General features: G+C 47.0%; 1 protein-coding gene across 1 annotated transcript in view; it reads right to left on the bottom strand.

The window, feature by feature from the left end:
- Window positions 1–12,492, bottom strand: part of TMEM8B (transmembrane protein 8B) — an 804,010-nt gene that overhangs the window by 15,549 nt on the left and 775,969 nt on the right. Inside the window, exons 11-12 of the mRNA XM_069626692.1 lie at window positions 8,220–8,366; window positions 5,981–6,097 (exon numbers count right to left, since the gene is read on the bottom strand). Coding sequence (XP_069482793.1) covers window positions 5,981–6,097; window positions 8,220–8,366 — 264 coding nt within the window. The remainder of the gene's footprint in view (window positions 1–5,980; window positions 6,098–8,219; window positions 8,367–12,492) is intronic.

Genomic DNA, 12,492 nt, shown 5'->3' with positions numbered 1-12,492 from the left:
AGTCATGAGGAGAGCTGCTAGTGTAGCAGAGTCATGAGGGGAGCTGCTAGTGTAGCAGAGTCATGAGGGGAGCTGCTAGCATAGCAGAGTCATGAGGGGAGCTGCTAGTGTAGCAGAGTCATGAGGGGAGCTGCTAGCATAGCAGAGTCATGAGGAGAGCTGCTAGTGTAGCAGAGTCACAAAGAGACTTGCTAGTGTAGCAGAGTCATGAGGGGAGCTGCTAGCATAGCAGAGGTATGAGGGGAGCTGCAGAGTCATGAGGGGAGCTGCAGAGTCATGAGGGGAGCTGCTAGTGTAGCAGAGTCATGGGAGTAGCTGCTAGCGTAGCAGAGTTACAAGGATAGCTGCTAGTGTAGCAAAGTCATGAGGGGAGCTGCTAGCGTAGCAGAGTCATGAGGGGAGCTGCTAGTGCAGCAGCATCAGTGTGGAGTGCTGCCAGCGTAGCAGGGTCATGAGGGGAGCTGCTAGTGCAGCAGAGTCATGAGGGGAGCTGCCATTGTAGCAGAGTCATGAGGGGAGCTGCTAGTGTAGCAGAGTCATGAGGGGAGCTGCTAGCGTAGCAGAGTCGTGAGGGGAGGTGCTAGTGCAGCAGAGTCATGAGGGGAGCTGCTAGTTTAGCAGAGTCATGAGGGGAGCTGCTAGCGTAGCAGAGTCACAAGGGGAGCTGCTAGTGCAGCAGCATCAGTGTGAAGTGCTGCTAGCGTAGCAGAGTCATGAGGGGAGCTGCTAGCGTAGCAGAGTCATGAGGGGAGCTGCTAGCATAGTAGAGTCATGAGGGGAGCTGCAAGCATAGCAGAGTCATGAGGAGAGCTGCTAGTATAGCAGAGTTATGAGGGGAGCTGCTAGTGTAGCAGAGTCACGAGGGGTGCTTCTAGCGTAGCAGAGTCACAAGGAGAGCTGCTAGTGTAGCAGAGTCATGAGGAGAGCTGCTAGTGTAGCAGAGTCATGAGGGGAGCTGCTAGTGTAGCAGAGTCATGAGGGGAGCTGCTAGCATAGCAGAGTCATGAGGGGAGCTGCTAGTGTAGCAGAGTCATGAGGGGAGCTGCTAGCATAACAGGGTCACGAGGAGAGCTGCTAGTGTAGCAGAGTCATGAGGAGAGTTGCTAGTGTAGCAGAGTCATGATGGGAGCTGCTAGCATAGCAGAGTCATGAGGAGAGCTGCTAGTGTAGCAGAGTCACAAAGAGACTTGCTAGTGTAGCAGAGTCATGAGGGGAGCTGCTAGCATAGCAGAGTTATGAGGGGAGCTGCAGAGTCATGAGGGGAGCTGCAGAGTCATGAGGGGAGCTGCTAGTGTAGCAGAGTTACGAGGATAGCTGCTAGTGTAGCAAAGTCATGAGGGGAGCTGCTAGCGTAGCAGAGTCACGAGGAGAGCTGCTAGTGTAGCAGAGTCATGAGGAGAGCTGCTAGTGTAGCAGAGTCATGAGGGGAGCTGCTAGCATAGCAGAGTCATGAGGAGAGCTGCTAGTGTAGCAGAGTCATGAGGAGAGCTGCTAGCATAGCAGAGTCATGAGGGGAGCTGCTAGTGTAGCAGAGTCATGAGGGGAGCTGCTAGCATAGCAGAGTCATGAGGAGAGCTGCTAGTGTAGCAGAGTCACAAAGAGACTTGCTAGTGTAGCAGAGTCATGAGGGGAGCTGCTAGCATAGCAGAGGTATGAGGGGAGCTGCAGAGTCATGAGGGGAGCTGCAGAGTCATGAGGGGAGCTGCTAGTGTAGCAGAGTCATGGGAGTAGCTGCTAGCGTAGCAGAGTTACAAGGATAGCTGCTAGTGTAGCAAAGTCATGAGGGGAGCTGCTAGCGTAGCAGAGTCATGAGGGGAGCTGCTAGTGCAGCAGCATCAGTGTGGAGTGCTGCCAGCGTAGCAGGGTCATGAGGGGAGCTGCTAGTGCAGCAGAGTCATGAGGGGAGCTGCCATTGTAGCAGAGTCATGAGGGGAGCTGCTAGTGTAGCAGAGTCATGAGGGGAGCTGCTAGCGTAGCAGAGTCGTGAGGGGAGGTGCTAGTGCAGCAGAGTCATGAGGGGAGCTGCTAGTTTAGCAGAGTCATGAGGGGAGCTGCTAGCGTAGCAGAGTCACAAGGGGAGCTGCTAGTGCAGCAGCATCAGTGTGAAGTGCTGCTAGCGTAGCAGAGTCATGAGGGGAGCTGCTAGCGTAGCAGAGTCATGAGGGGAGCTGCTAGCATAGTAGAGTCATGAGGGGAGCTGCAAGCATAGCAGAGTCATGAGGAGAGCTGCTAGTATAGCAGAGTTATGAGGGGAGCTGCTAGTGTAGCAGAGTCACGAGGGGTGCTTCTAGCGTAGCAGAGTCACAAGGAGAGCTGCTAGTGTAGCAGAGTCATGAGGAGAGCTGCTAGTGTAGCAGAGTCATGAGGGGAGCTGCTAGTGTAGCAGAGTCATGAGGGGAGCTGCTAGCATAGCAGAGTCATGAGGGGAGCTGCTAGTGTAGCAGAGTCATGAGGGGAGCTGCTAGCATAACAGGGTCACGAGGAGAGCTGCTAGTGTAGCAGAGTCATGAGGAGAGTTGCTAGTGTAGCAGAGTCATGATGGGAGCTGCTAGCATAGCAGAGTCATGAGGAGAGCTGCTAGTGTAGCAGAGTCACAAAGAGACTTGCTAGTGTAGCAGAGTCATGAGGGGAGCTGCTAGCATAGCAGAGTTATGAGGGGAGCTGCAGAGTCATGAGGGGAGCTGCAGAGTCATGAGGGGAGCTGCTAGTGTAGCAGAGTTACGAGGATAGCTGCTAGTGTAGCAAAGTCATGAGGGGAGCTGCTAGCGTAGCAGAGTCACGAGGAGAGCTGCTAGTGTAGCAGAGTCATGAGGAGAGCTGCTAGTGTAGCAGAGTCATGAGGGGAGCTGCTAGCATAGCAGAGTCATGAGGAGAGCTGCTAGTGTAGCAGAGTCATGAGGAGAGCTGCTAGTCTAGCAGAGTCACGAGGAGAGCTGCTAGTCTAGCAGAGTCATGAGGGGAGCTGCTAGTGTAGCAGAGTCATGAGGAGAGCTGCTAGTGTAGCAGAGTCATGAGGGGAGCTGCTAGCATAGCAGAGTCATGAGGAGAGCTGCTAGTGTAGCAGAGTCACGAGGAGAGCTGCTAGTGTAGCAGAGTCACGAGGAGAGCTGCTAGTCTAGCAGAGTCATGAGAAGAGCTGCTAGTCTAGCAGAGTAATGATGGCAGCTGCTAGTGTAGCAGAGTAATGATGGCAGCTGCTAGCGTAGCAGAGCCATGAGGGGAGCTGCTAGCGTAGCAGAGTCATGAGTCATGAGGGGAGCTGCTAGCGTAGCAGAGTCATGAGGGGAGCTGTTAGCATAGTCAAGTCATGAGGGGAGCTGCTAGCGTACCAGGGGAGCTGCTAGTGTAGCAGACTCATGAGGAGAGCTACTAGTATAGCAGAGTCATGAGGGGAGATCCAGGTTTCTCTGAGGAAGAAGGGAAAGTTGAGGGCAATGAGACTCAAAGTGGGCAGTGATGTAGGACGACATGATGCAGAGGGATTGTGCGTTCCAGAGGCCAAGTGAAAACGTGATAGGAGGTGGGTAAGAGGAGTAAGTATTGAGTGGTAGGCAAGGGAGATAGATCGGTTTGGAGATCCTGGCAGCACTGGAGCATCTTATTTGAGGAGGGCGAGTGCGGGTGCAGGAGGGAAGGAGTAAGATGGGGGGGATGAAGACTGTTGGCTGAAGGCTATGAGAGGAGGAGATGGGTGAGATAAGTAGAAATAGAGCAAAGTCGAGGTGCATGATGAAGGGTAGAAGAACAGGTGACGATAATGAAGAAATGGTGTTGCCCAAGAGAGAGGGAAGGGGTAGGTGGGAGAGCGTAACGATATGGATGGCTGGCTGAGAAGATGCATATTTGTATTTTGTATTTATTTTATTTATAAAGGGCAGCCAAGCCCGGGGGCATATGGGCGCATAAATTAGGTCTGGTTACAAGTAAGAGCAGTAAACAGGTGTTACGTTGCAGTTACAGGAGGGTACAAACAGAGCAGTCAACAAAAGTTCCGTTGCAGTTACAGGTAGGAACAAACAAAATATAGCAGGTACATGCAAAGATACATTAAATTACACAGTGAGCTGGCAGCAGTCCATCATGCTGGGATCGATAGGTTAGGCTGTTATGGAGTCCAAGTTGTGGAGCCAGCACTTTGTGTTGTGTTTGAACCGGTTAAATGAGGGTTCTGCTCGTAAAGGCGCGGGGATGGTGTTCCATAGTTTGGAGGCTTGTACAGGGAAGCTAACTCCACCCAAATTAATACATTTTGAATCTCGGTATGGTCATGGTGTTAGTTTGTGCTGCTCTAAGTGGTCTCGAAGAAGTGTGAGGTGTAAGTTGGTTAGTGAGGTATGCTGGAGCAAGATTAGCTCTGACTTTGTGTGTAAGGGCTAGCGTTTTAAGGGATATTCTATGCTTGACAGGGATCCAGCGAAGATTGCGTCTGGTCTCAGGTATGTGTGCCTTTTTGGGAATGTTGAGGGCAGCCCTGATGGCATTGTTTTGGACTACTTGTAGTTTATTGATATTTTTGTGACTAGTGCCCAAGTAAAGGGCATTACAGTAGTCTATTTTGGAAAGGACTAATGCTCTGGCGAGAGTAATGCAATTAGGTGCGGAAATGAATGGTCTGCATGCAGTGATCAGCTTACAGGTGTAAGCGGCTGATGATGCTACTGCATTGGTTTGTTTGGAAAAGGATAAGTTAGCATCGATGTAAATACCAAGAGTTTTAGTGTTATTTGATACGGAGATGAGATTGCCATCTAAGGTAAAGGCTTTGAATGAGGGATTAAGATTTTTGAGTTTGGCATGAGTGCCCAGGATGATCAACTCAGTTTTTTCGTCATTGAGACACAGTCCATGGTGTGCCCTCCATGCTTGTATAACAGAGTAGATTTCATTGAGGGTGGTGCTAAGTAAGTATGTAAGTAATACCTTGGTGCTAGAATGGGGCTGAAGGTAACCAGGTGGTGGTTAACAGGCCTAAAACTGCAATGATCCTTGGTCCTGTGAGGTAACAGAAGCTCTGCTGTCATGGTAAAGTCAATGGGTGGAAGGATCCGTATGCGTGGAAGCAGAAGTCAGGTAAAGGGTGAGCTTAGTGCGGCCCTTGCTTGAGCAGTGGATTTGGCCCTGGGTCCTTTCCAGCCCCAAAAGGACCAAACAGAGAGTTGCCCATTGCTGCTTATGGCCCCTGCCTGCAGGAGTGGTTGAAGCAGGAGGTGTGAGCACTGACTTTTCTTGCTTGATCCCGGGCGGGTTTTGGTAATTCCGGTTTATGCCAGGCACTAATAATCTCAGCTGTATTCTATGCTTGATTTTCCAGAATAAGACCCTCATTTTGATTACACAAGTAATTGAAAACGTGTTACAGGGAGACATGAGAAGTGACATGTTCGGTCTCAGAATCTGAATCCCTGAAGATGATTTTTTGAAACGTTCATGTCCACTACAGTTGCCAAGAGAAACCAAATGCTTGATCTTACTCTGTCAATTAATTCTCTGGGGTTTCCTCCTAGCTTATATTTTAGACCTGGAAACATTTTACCCTTGTCGATGGGCACATAGATTGGGAAAATATTCTGTCACTGTATTCCCCCTAGTAGATCCCCTCCCCCAACTTGCAAGAATCAGACCGGCGACTCACCAAGCTCCGTGTAGAGTGAGATCAAAGATGGTATTTAAGTTGAGGCCTGGATCTGCACTTGTTTGAAGCCCCCTCACTGACAGTACCATGACCCACATAATAATGAAAATGTTCCCATGTATCTGTGAAAAGATATCCGTCCCCTCTGCACCCCGCAGCCCCCAGATGGTATAGACTTACAAAATAAGGCAATTAGAACCTCAAATTCCAGTTCACATCCCAACTCCCAGGGCAAGTGTCTAACCGGTTTACTGGGGTCTCCTCTTTCTAATATAGGAACACCCCACCATTCTCTACTCTCATTCCCATATTGAAATACTGGACTTTACTTCTCATGGCGGTACTTACCCAGGCAATGGCTGTGATTCCTAAGGCAAAAAGGCTTGGTCCCAGCAGATTCCAGAGTCCATGACGGTCCAGCTGAAGCGCCATGGAAAGCAGCATGGCTCCGAGGAGGTACAAGACCTGGAACGAAAGTAGACCAAGGTGAAATAAGCCATCCTGTGGCAATCTGCAAGTGCTCAGGCCAGGGCGGTCTCCAGGCCCTCTACACCTGGGAATCTCCACTGTCTACCAGGGCTAGATCCTAAGGAGGTACAAGACTTGGAACAAAAGTAGACCAAGGTGAGATAAGCCATCCTGTGGCAATCTGCAAGTGCTCAGGCCAGGGCGGTCTCCAGGCCGTCTACACCTGGGAGTCTCCACTGTCTACCAGGGCTAGATCCTAAGGAGGTACAAGACCTGGAACGAAAGTAGACCAAGGTGAGATAAGCCATCCTGTGGGAATCTGCAACTACTCAGGCCAGGGCGGTCTCCAGGCAGTCTACACCTGGGAGTCACCACTGTCTACCAGGGCTAGATCCTAAGCAGGTACAAGACCTGGAAAGATATCGGACCAAGGTGAGATAAGCCACCCCATGGGAATCTGCAAGTTCTCCAGCGAGGATAGTCTCCAGCCTGTCTACACCTGGGGTCTCCTCTGTCTATCAGGGGTAGGTCCTAAGGAGGTACAAGACCTGGAAAGAAATCGGACCAAGGTGAGATAAGCCATCCTGTGGGAATCTGCAAGTGCTCAGGCCAGGGCGATCTCCAGGCAGTCAACACCTGGGAGTCTCCACTGTCTACCAGGGCTAGATCCTAAGGAGGTACAAGACCTGGAAAGATATTGGACCAAGGTGAGATAAGCCATCCCGTGGGAATCTGCAAGTGCTCAGTGCGGTCTCCCGGCAGTCTCGGTGTCTCCACTGTCTACCAGGGCTAGATCCTAAGGAGGTACAAGACCTGGAAAGAAAGCAGACCAAGGTGAAATAAGCCATCCCTTGGGAATCTGGAAGTGCTGCAGCGAGGATAGTCTCCAGCCAGACTATACCTGAGGGTCTCCACTGTCTACCAGGACAAGATCCTAAGGAGGTACAAGACCTGGAACGAAAGTAGACCAAGGTGAGATAAGCCATCCTGTGGGAATCTGCAAGTGCTCAGTGCAGTCTCCAGGCAGTCTCGGGGTCTCCACTGTCTACCAGGGCTAGATCCTAAGGAGGTACAAGACCTGGAAAGAAAGCAGACCAAGGTGAAATAAGCCATCCCTTGGGAATCTGGAAGTGCTGCAGCGAGGATAGTCTCCAGCCAGACTATACCTGAGGGTCTCCACTGTCTATCAGGACAAGATCCTAAGGAGGTACAAGACCTGGAACGAAAGTAGACCAAGGTGAGATAAGCCATCCTGTGGGAATCTGCAAGTACTGAGGCCAAGGCGATCTACAGGCAGTCTACCCCTGGGGGTCTCCACTGTCTACCAGGGCTAGATAATAAGGAGGTACAAGACCTGGAACGAAAGCAAACCCATGTGAAATAAGCCATCCTGTGGGTATCTACATGTGTTCAGGCCAGGGGGGTCTCCAGCCAGTCTACACATGGGGGTCTCCACTGTCTTCCAGGGCTAGATCCTAAGGAAGTACAAGACCTGGAAAGAAAGCAGACCCATGTGAAATAAGCCATCGTGTGGGTATCTACATGTGTTCAGGCCAGGGGGGTCTCCAGCCAGTCTACACATGGGGGTCTCCACTGTCTATCAGGGCTACATCCTAAGGAGGTACAAGACCTGGAAAGAAATTGGACCAAGGTGAGATAAGCCATCCCATGGGAATCTGCAAGTGCTCAGGCCAGGCCGATTTCATTGCAGACAGCCTGCGAATATTGAAAATGTGCCTGATATTGTTATTTTATTTATTTATTGTGATGAGTTCATATGAAATGTTCACAAGTATTGAATACGTACTATCATTTCACTGTACATTACAGTACAAAGAAGGAAAATATTCATTAAAATCATCAAAAGGAAAGGTATCAAAGGATACATACAGAATCTTTAAGCACAATTAAGAAATGGTTTATATTCAATTTAAAAACATATATATAAGTAGTCTAAAAGTTTCATTCAATATCATCCATTCATATTTTAAGCAATTTGGTGACATATAACCATACACGATATTGTTAGGCATGGCTGCCATTTTGGTCTGCAATGTTTTGAGTTGTGCTTACTGTTGATCAGGGTGCTGGGAAGACAAGCGCACAGGATCCTGCTCACCTGCTTGACGATGGCCTGGAGCCGGGCCATGGCGATGACGGTCACCCACACGGACATCAAGGAACCCAAGAAGTCGCAGAACTGGAGGACATCGTACTCCATGATGCAGAAGACCACGATGCCAGGCTGGTCACAGGCGTGGTAGAACTAGGACACAGAAAGAGAGAGCAAGGACATCTCAAGTAGGGCTCCTGATCATGATGAATAACATGCCCACTCATGAGAGATTAATGGGGACCAACGAAACATTGGCTGGTCAATACCACCACCAGAAAGAGAGAGTGAGACGTGTCAAACAATGACTTAGGACATCTCAAGTAGGGTTCCTGATGATGAACCTGGCTGCCCATAGGTGACTAATGGGAACCAACGAAAGATGAGCTGGCCAATGCAACCACCAAAGAGAGCGAGACATGTCAAACAATGACTTAGGACACCTCAAGTAGGGTTCCTGATGATGAACCTGGCTGCCCATAGGAGACTAATGGGAACCAACGAAAGATGAGCTGGCCAATACAACCACCAAAGAGAGCGAGACATGTCAAACAATGACTTAGGACATCTCAAGTAGGGTTCCTGATGATGAACCTGGCTGCCCATAGGAGACTAATGGGAACCAACGAAAGATGAGCTGGCCAATACAACCACCAAAGAGAGCGAGACATGTCAAACAATGACTTAGGACATCTCAAGTAGGGTTCCTGATGATGAACCTGGCTGCCCATAGGAGACTAATGGGAACCAACGAAAGATGAGCTGACCAATACAACCACCAAAGAGAGCGAGATGTGTTAAACAATGATTTAGGACATCTCAAGTAGAGTTCTTGATAACAATGAAGACATGGCTGATGGTGGGAGATTAATGAAGACCAACAAAACGGGATCCAACTTGAACTCCAGTTCTAAGAGAATGCTGGAACTACTTACACAACATGCTGAGAGGGAACAAAAAGACAAACTTTAAAACAATAGACGCAATCCTGGAACAACACCAGGATGATGTCAAATTAAGGAAAACAAGGAAAACATCTAAGGACAATAAAGACTATAGACAAGAGTCTACATGTTCCAACAAAAATACGACGATAAAAACAAATCATCATCCCGTACTAGTCCTCCTGGAACTTCACCAACCAGCTCAGATGCAGACTGCAGGGTGAGAATGTCTCAGCCACAAGTAGGAATCGCACAGATAATCTAGGACCAGCCACATTTTTCTTTTTCTTTTAGAACAAACCAAAAGGTATCAACTTGGCAACAGACAAACAACTATGAAAGCGGGAAGATTCCTGGAAACAGTGGAACAAAATATTTCAATCCCAAGACCCACACCAGAGGCTGTGGTGGGAGGTGGGGAAGAAAGAGGGTTAGAAAGGATCAAACCCGGGATGAGGACACAATCCGAATACAGGAGGGAGGGTTTAGAAAGGAGAAAGACCTTGCTGTCAATCTATCAAACAATGTTTTGAATGAAACTGACATCAGAGGACTTAATAAGGGCCTCTCATTTGCACCCAGTGTCTTACCAGACTACATCAAGTTAAAAAATTCATACGTAAACTAATATTAAAAATGCTTTTCCATAACCCAATACTAATCAGGGAGGGAGAGGCACCGGAAACACTGAGTAGTACACTATCCATAAAAAACGTAATTGACTCAAGAATAATCCTATCTGGACATACCTTAAATAGACCTGATTAACTAATCGGAAAATCCAAAGCAGCGTACTGAGAGAGAGTGAACTCACACAAAATCTAAATTCATTCCCACCACACAAGGGAACTGTATAGACGCCTTATGCAGGGCTATTAGCAAAACAATAGGGATCAGAATGGAAACAACTCACAGGGCCCCAAAAAATATGGCAACAACCTTAGTGCCAAAGGAAAACAAGCCATCCATCCATCCATCCATCCATCCAAGGATTGGAATCAAAACAAAGATTTAATAATTAAAGAGGCAGATAAGGAGGGCAACATCGTAATTCTCAATAGATGCAACTACATCATAATGGCAAATGAACACTTAGCAACACAGGTTACTATAAGGAAGTTAATAAAAGTTTCATATCCAACACTGTACAAGAACTCCAAGTAATGATACATAAATGGCATACTAAACGTCTAATCAGTTATGATGAGAAGTCTTTTTTAATTATCAATAAACCAAGGATACCGACAATCTACTTCCTTCTAAGGATACACAAAGAATACACTGACCTACCTGAGGTCAGACCAATTGTCAGTGGCATCGGCTGGGCCCCTGAAAACATGTCCATATACATTGATAGAATCATTAGACCTGAAGTTTACAACCTGGACTCTATAAGGAAAATATAAGTAAAATTGAGTGGAAAGAACAGTACATACTGGCTACTATGGATGTGAAAGCCCTTTACACGTCTTTAGACGACACATTGCCCCTCAAAACTACAGACTTTACTTACCAAAATGTCTCAACATCACATTACCTGTTCAGTGAAATGTTAAAGGACCTGTTAGCATTTGTCTTGAATAATAGTGTCTTTTATTTCAACGATATATTGTATCAACAAACTAAACGAATAGCAATGGGTTTGGGATGGACTTTCCACCATACATGGCCAATTCGGAAGTAAACGTGTATTTGTACATCAAATACTGTCTAGAAAATGTGCTAATTGGCAAAGATATATAGATGATATCTTCATTCTTTGGAATGGGAAGAAGGCTGAACTGTATGAATTCCGTGACTACCTGAATACAAATGACTATGGTTACAATTCACATTAGAAATTAGCGACACAGAGGTGACCTTCCTTGACTTGAATAAATACATAGACAATGGAGTCCTAGAGACCAGAACATACCGTAAAAAGGCTTAAGTCAATGCCACTTTACACGCAGATAGCTGCCATCCAGAATATCTCCATAAGGGAATTTACCAGAGCAAGAAGGAATTGCAGTAAAGATATCACACATTACCCGAAAAGTCTAATCATTGTAGGAAGATTCCTCTCACGAGGCTACCCAAAGAAAGGCATCAGTTAAGCTAAGAACACCATCAATAGGAAAGAGCGATTAGAATAGGTACACAAAAAGAAAACACAGGCCCAGGACAGAAATATAGTAAGAATGATCACCCAATTCTCAAAGAACAATAAAATACTATGGAGCATTTTTCAGAAAAACTGGCACTTACAACAACTGGACCCAGACCTAGCAAACTATATCTCTGAGAAACCCAATATAGTCTACACTAAAGCTCCAACACTGAGGACATAAGTAAGCTCTTGCTTCATGGACATGACAAAACATACATTCCAAACCAACATCCTACCTGGGAGCCCGATTAAGAGTTTTTATAAATGCAGCAATTGCCCTGAATAACATGTCCACACACATTGCAGCCAATGGAAAATCAATACAAATACAAGAATGTATTAATTGCAGAACAATGTATGTAATCTACATCAATATATGTCTATGCAATACAATCTATGTGGCCAGCACTATACGAGAACTAAGAATAAGAATTAGCGAACACCATGGGAACCTCATGGCACCAGATTGTAAATCAGCCCTAGCAGAACATTGGCAGAAGAAACACAGTAACGACAAGAAGGAACACATCAAATTCTTTGGAGTAAAACATATCAAACTGGATGCGAGAATTGGTGATCGTTAAACAACCTGTGCCAACAAGAGGCAAAAATGATACGTAATTTAAGATCTATCACAGAAGGATTTAATACGGATAGTGAGATGTACTACTTTCTATAACTTGTATAACATTAATACTGAGTAAACAGACTTATTCTGACTACCCAATTCACCCTAATGTGACCATAGCACCATAGACTGCCACAGACTATAAGACCAAAAAAGAGCACTAACGACGGCACAGGTGGATCACATGACTATAATAAAGTGACTGAAAGAATGAGTAACGCATGCCACATCCCTAGCCACTATTATTAGTTTACCCGTATAGGCAGTAGCTGAGGCAGTCATGTTCACTTGTTTGCTTTGGTTAGATGAAGCGTTCAGGTAGAAACCTAGTGTTTTTACTTCTTTAGCCACTAGGATGTTATTCCCATCTATATTGAAGGCGGCATAATTCGGGCCATAATGGGATCAGCCATGAGAGAGTAAAGGGACCTGCCATACAGTCTATAACAGTAATGGGACCTACCATGCTATAATGGGACCTGCCATAAGACAGCAAAGGGGCCTGGCATGCAGCAGTAATGGGACCTGCCATGCTATAATGGGACCTGCCATAAGAGA

This window comes from Ambystoma mexicanum, chromosome 6p, assembly GCF_040938575.1.
Source record: "Ambystoma mexicanum isolate Mex_15411 chromosome 6p, UKY_AmexF1_1, whole genome shotgun sequence".
Lineage (NCBI taxonomy): Eukaryota > Metazoa > Chordata > Amphibia > Caudata > Ambystomatidae > Ambystoma > Ambystoma mexicanum.
This window is presented reverse-complemented; position numbering and strand designations above follow the sequence as displayed.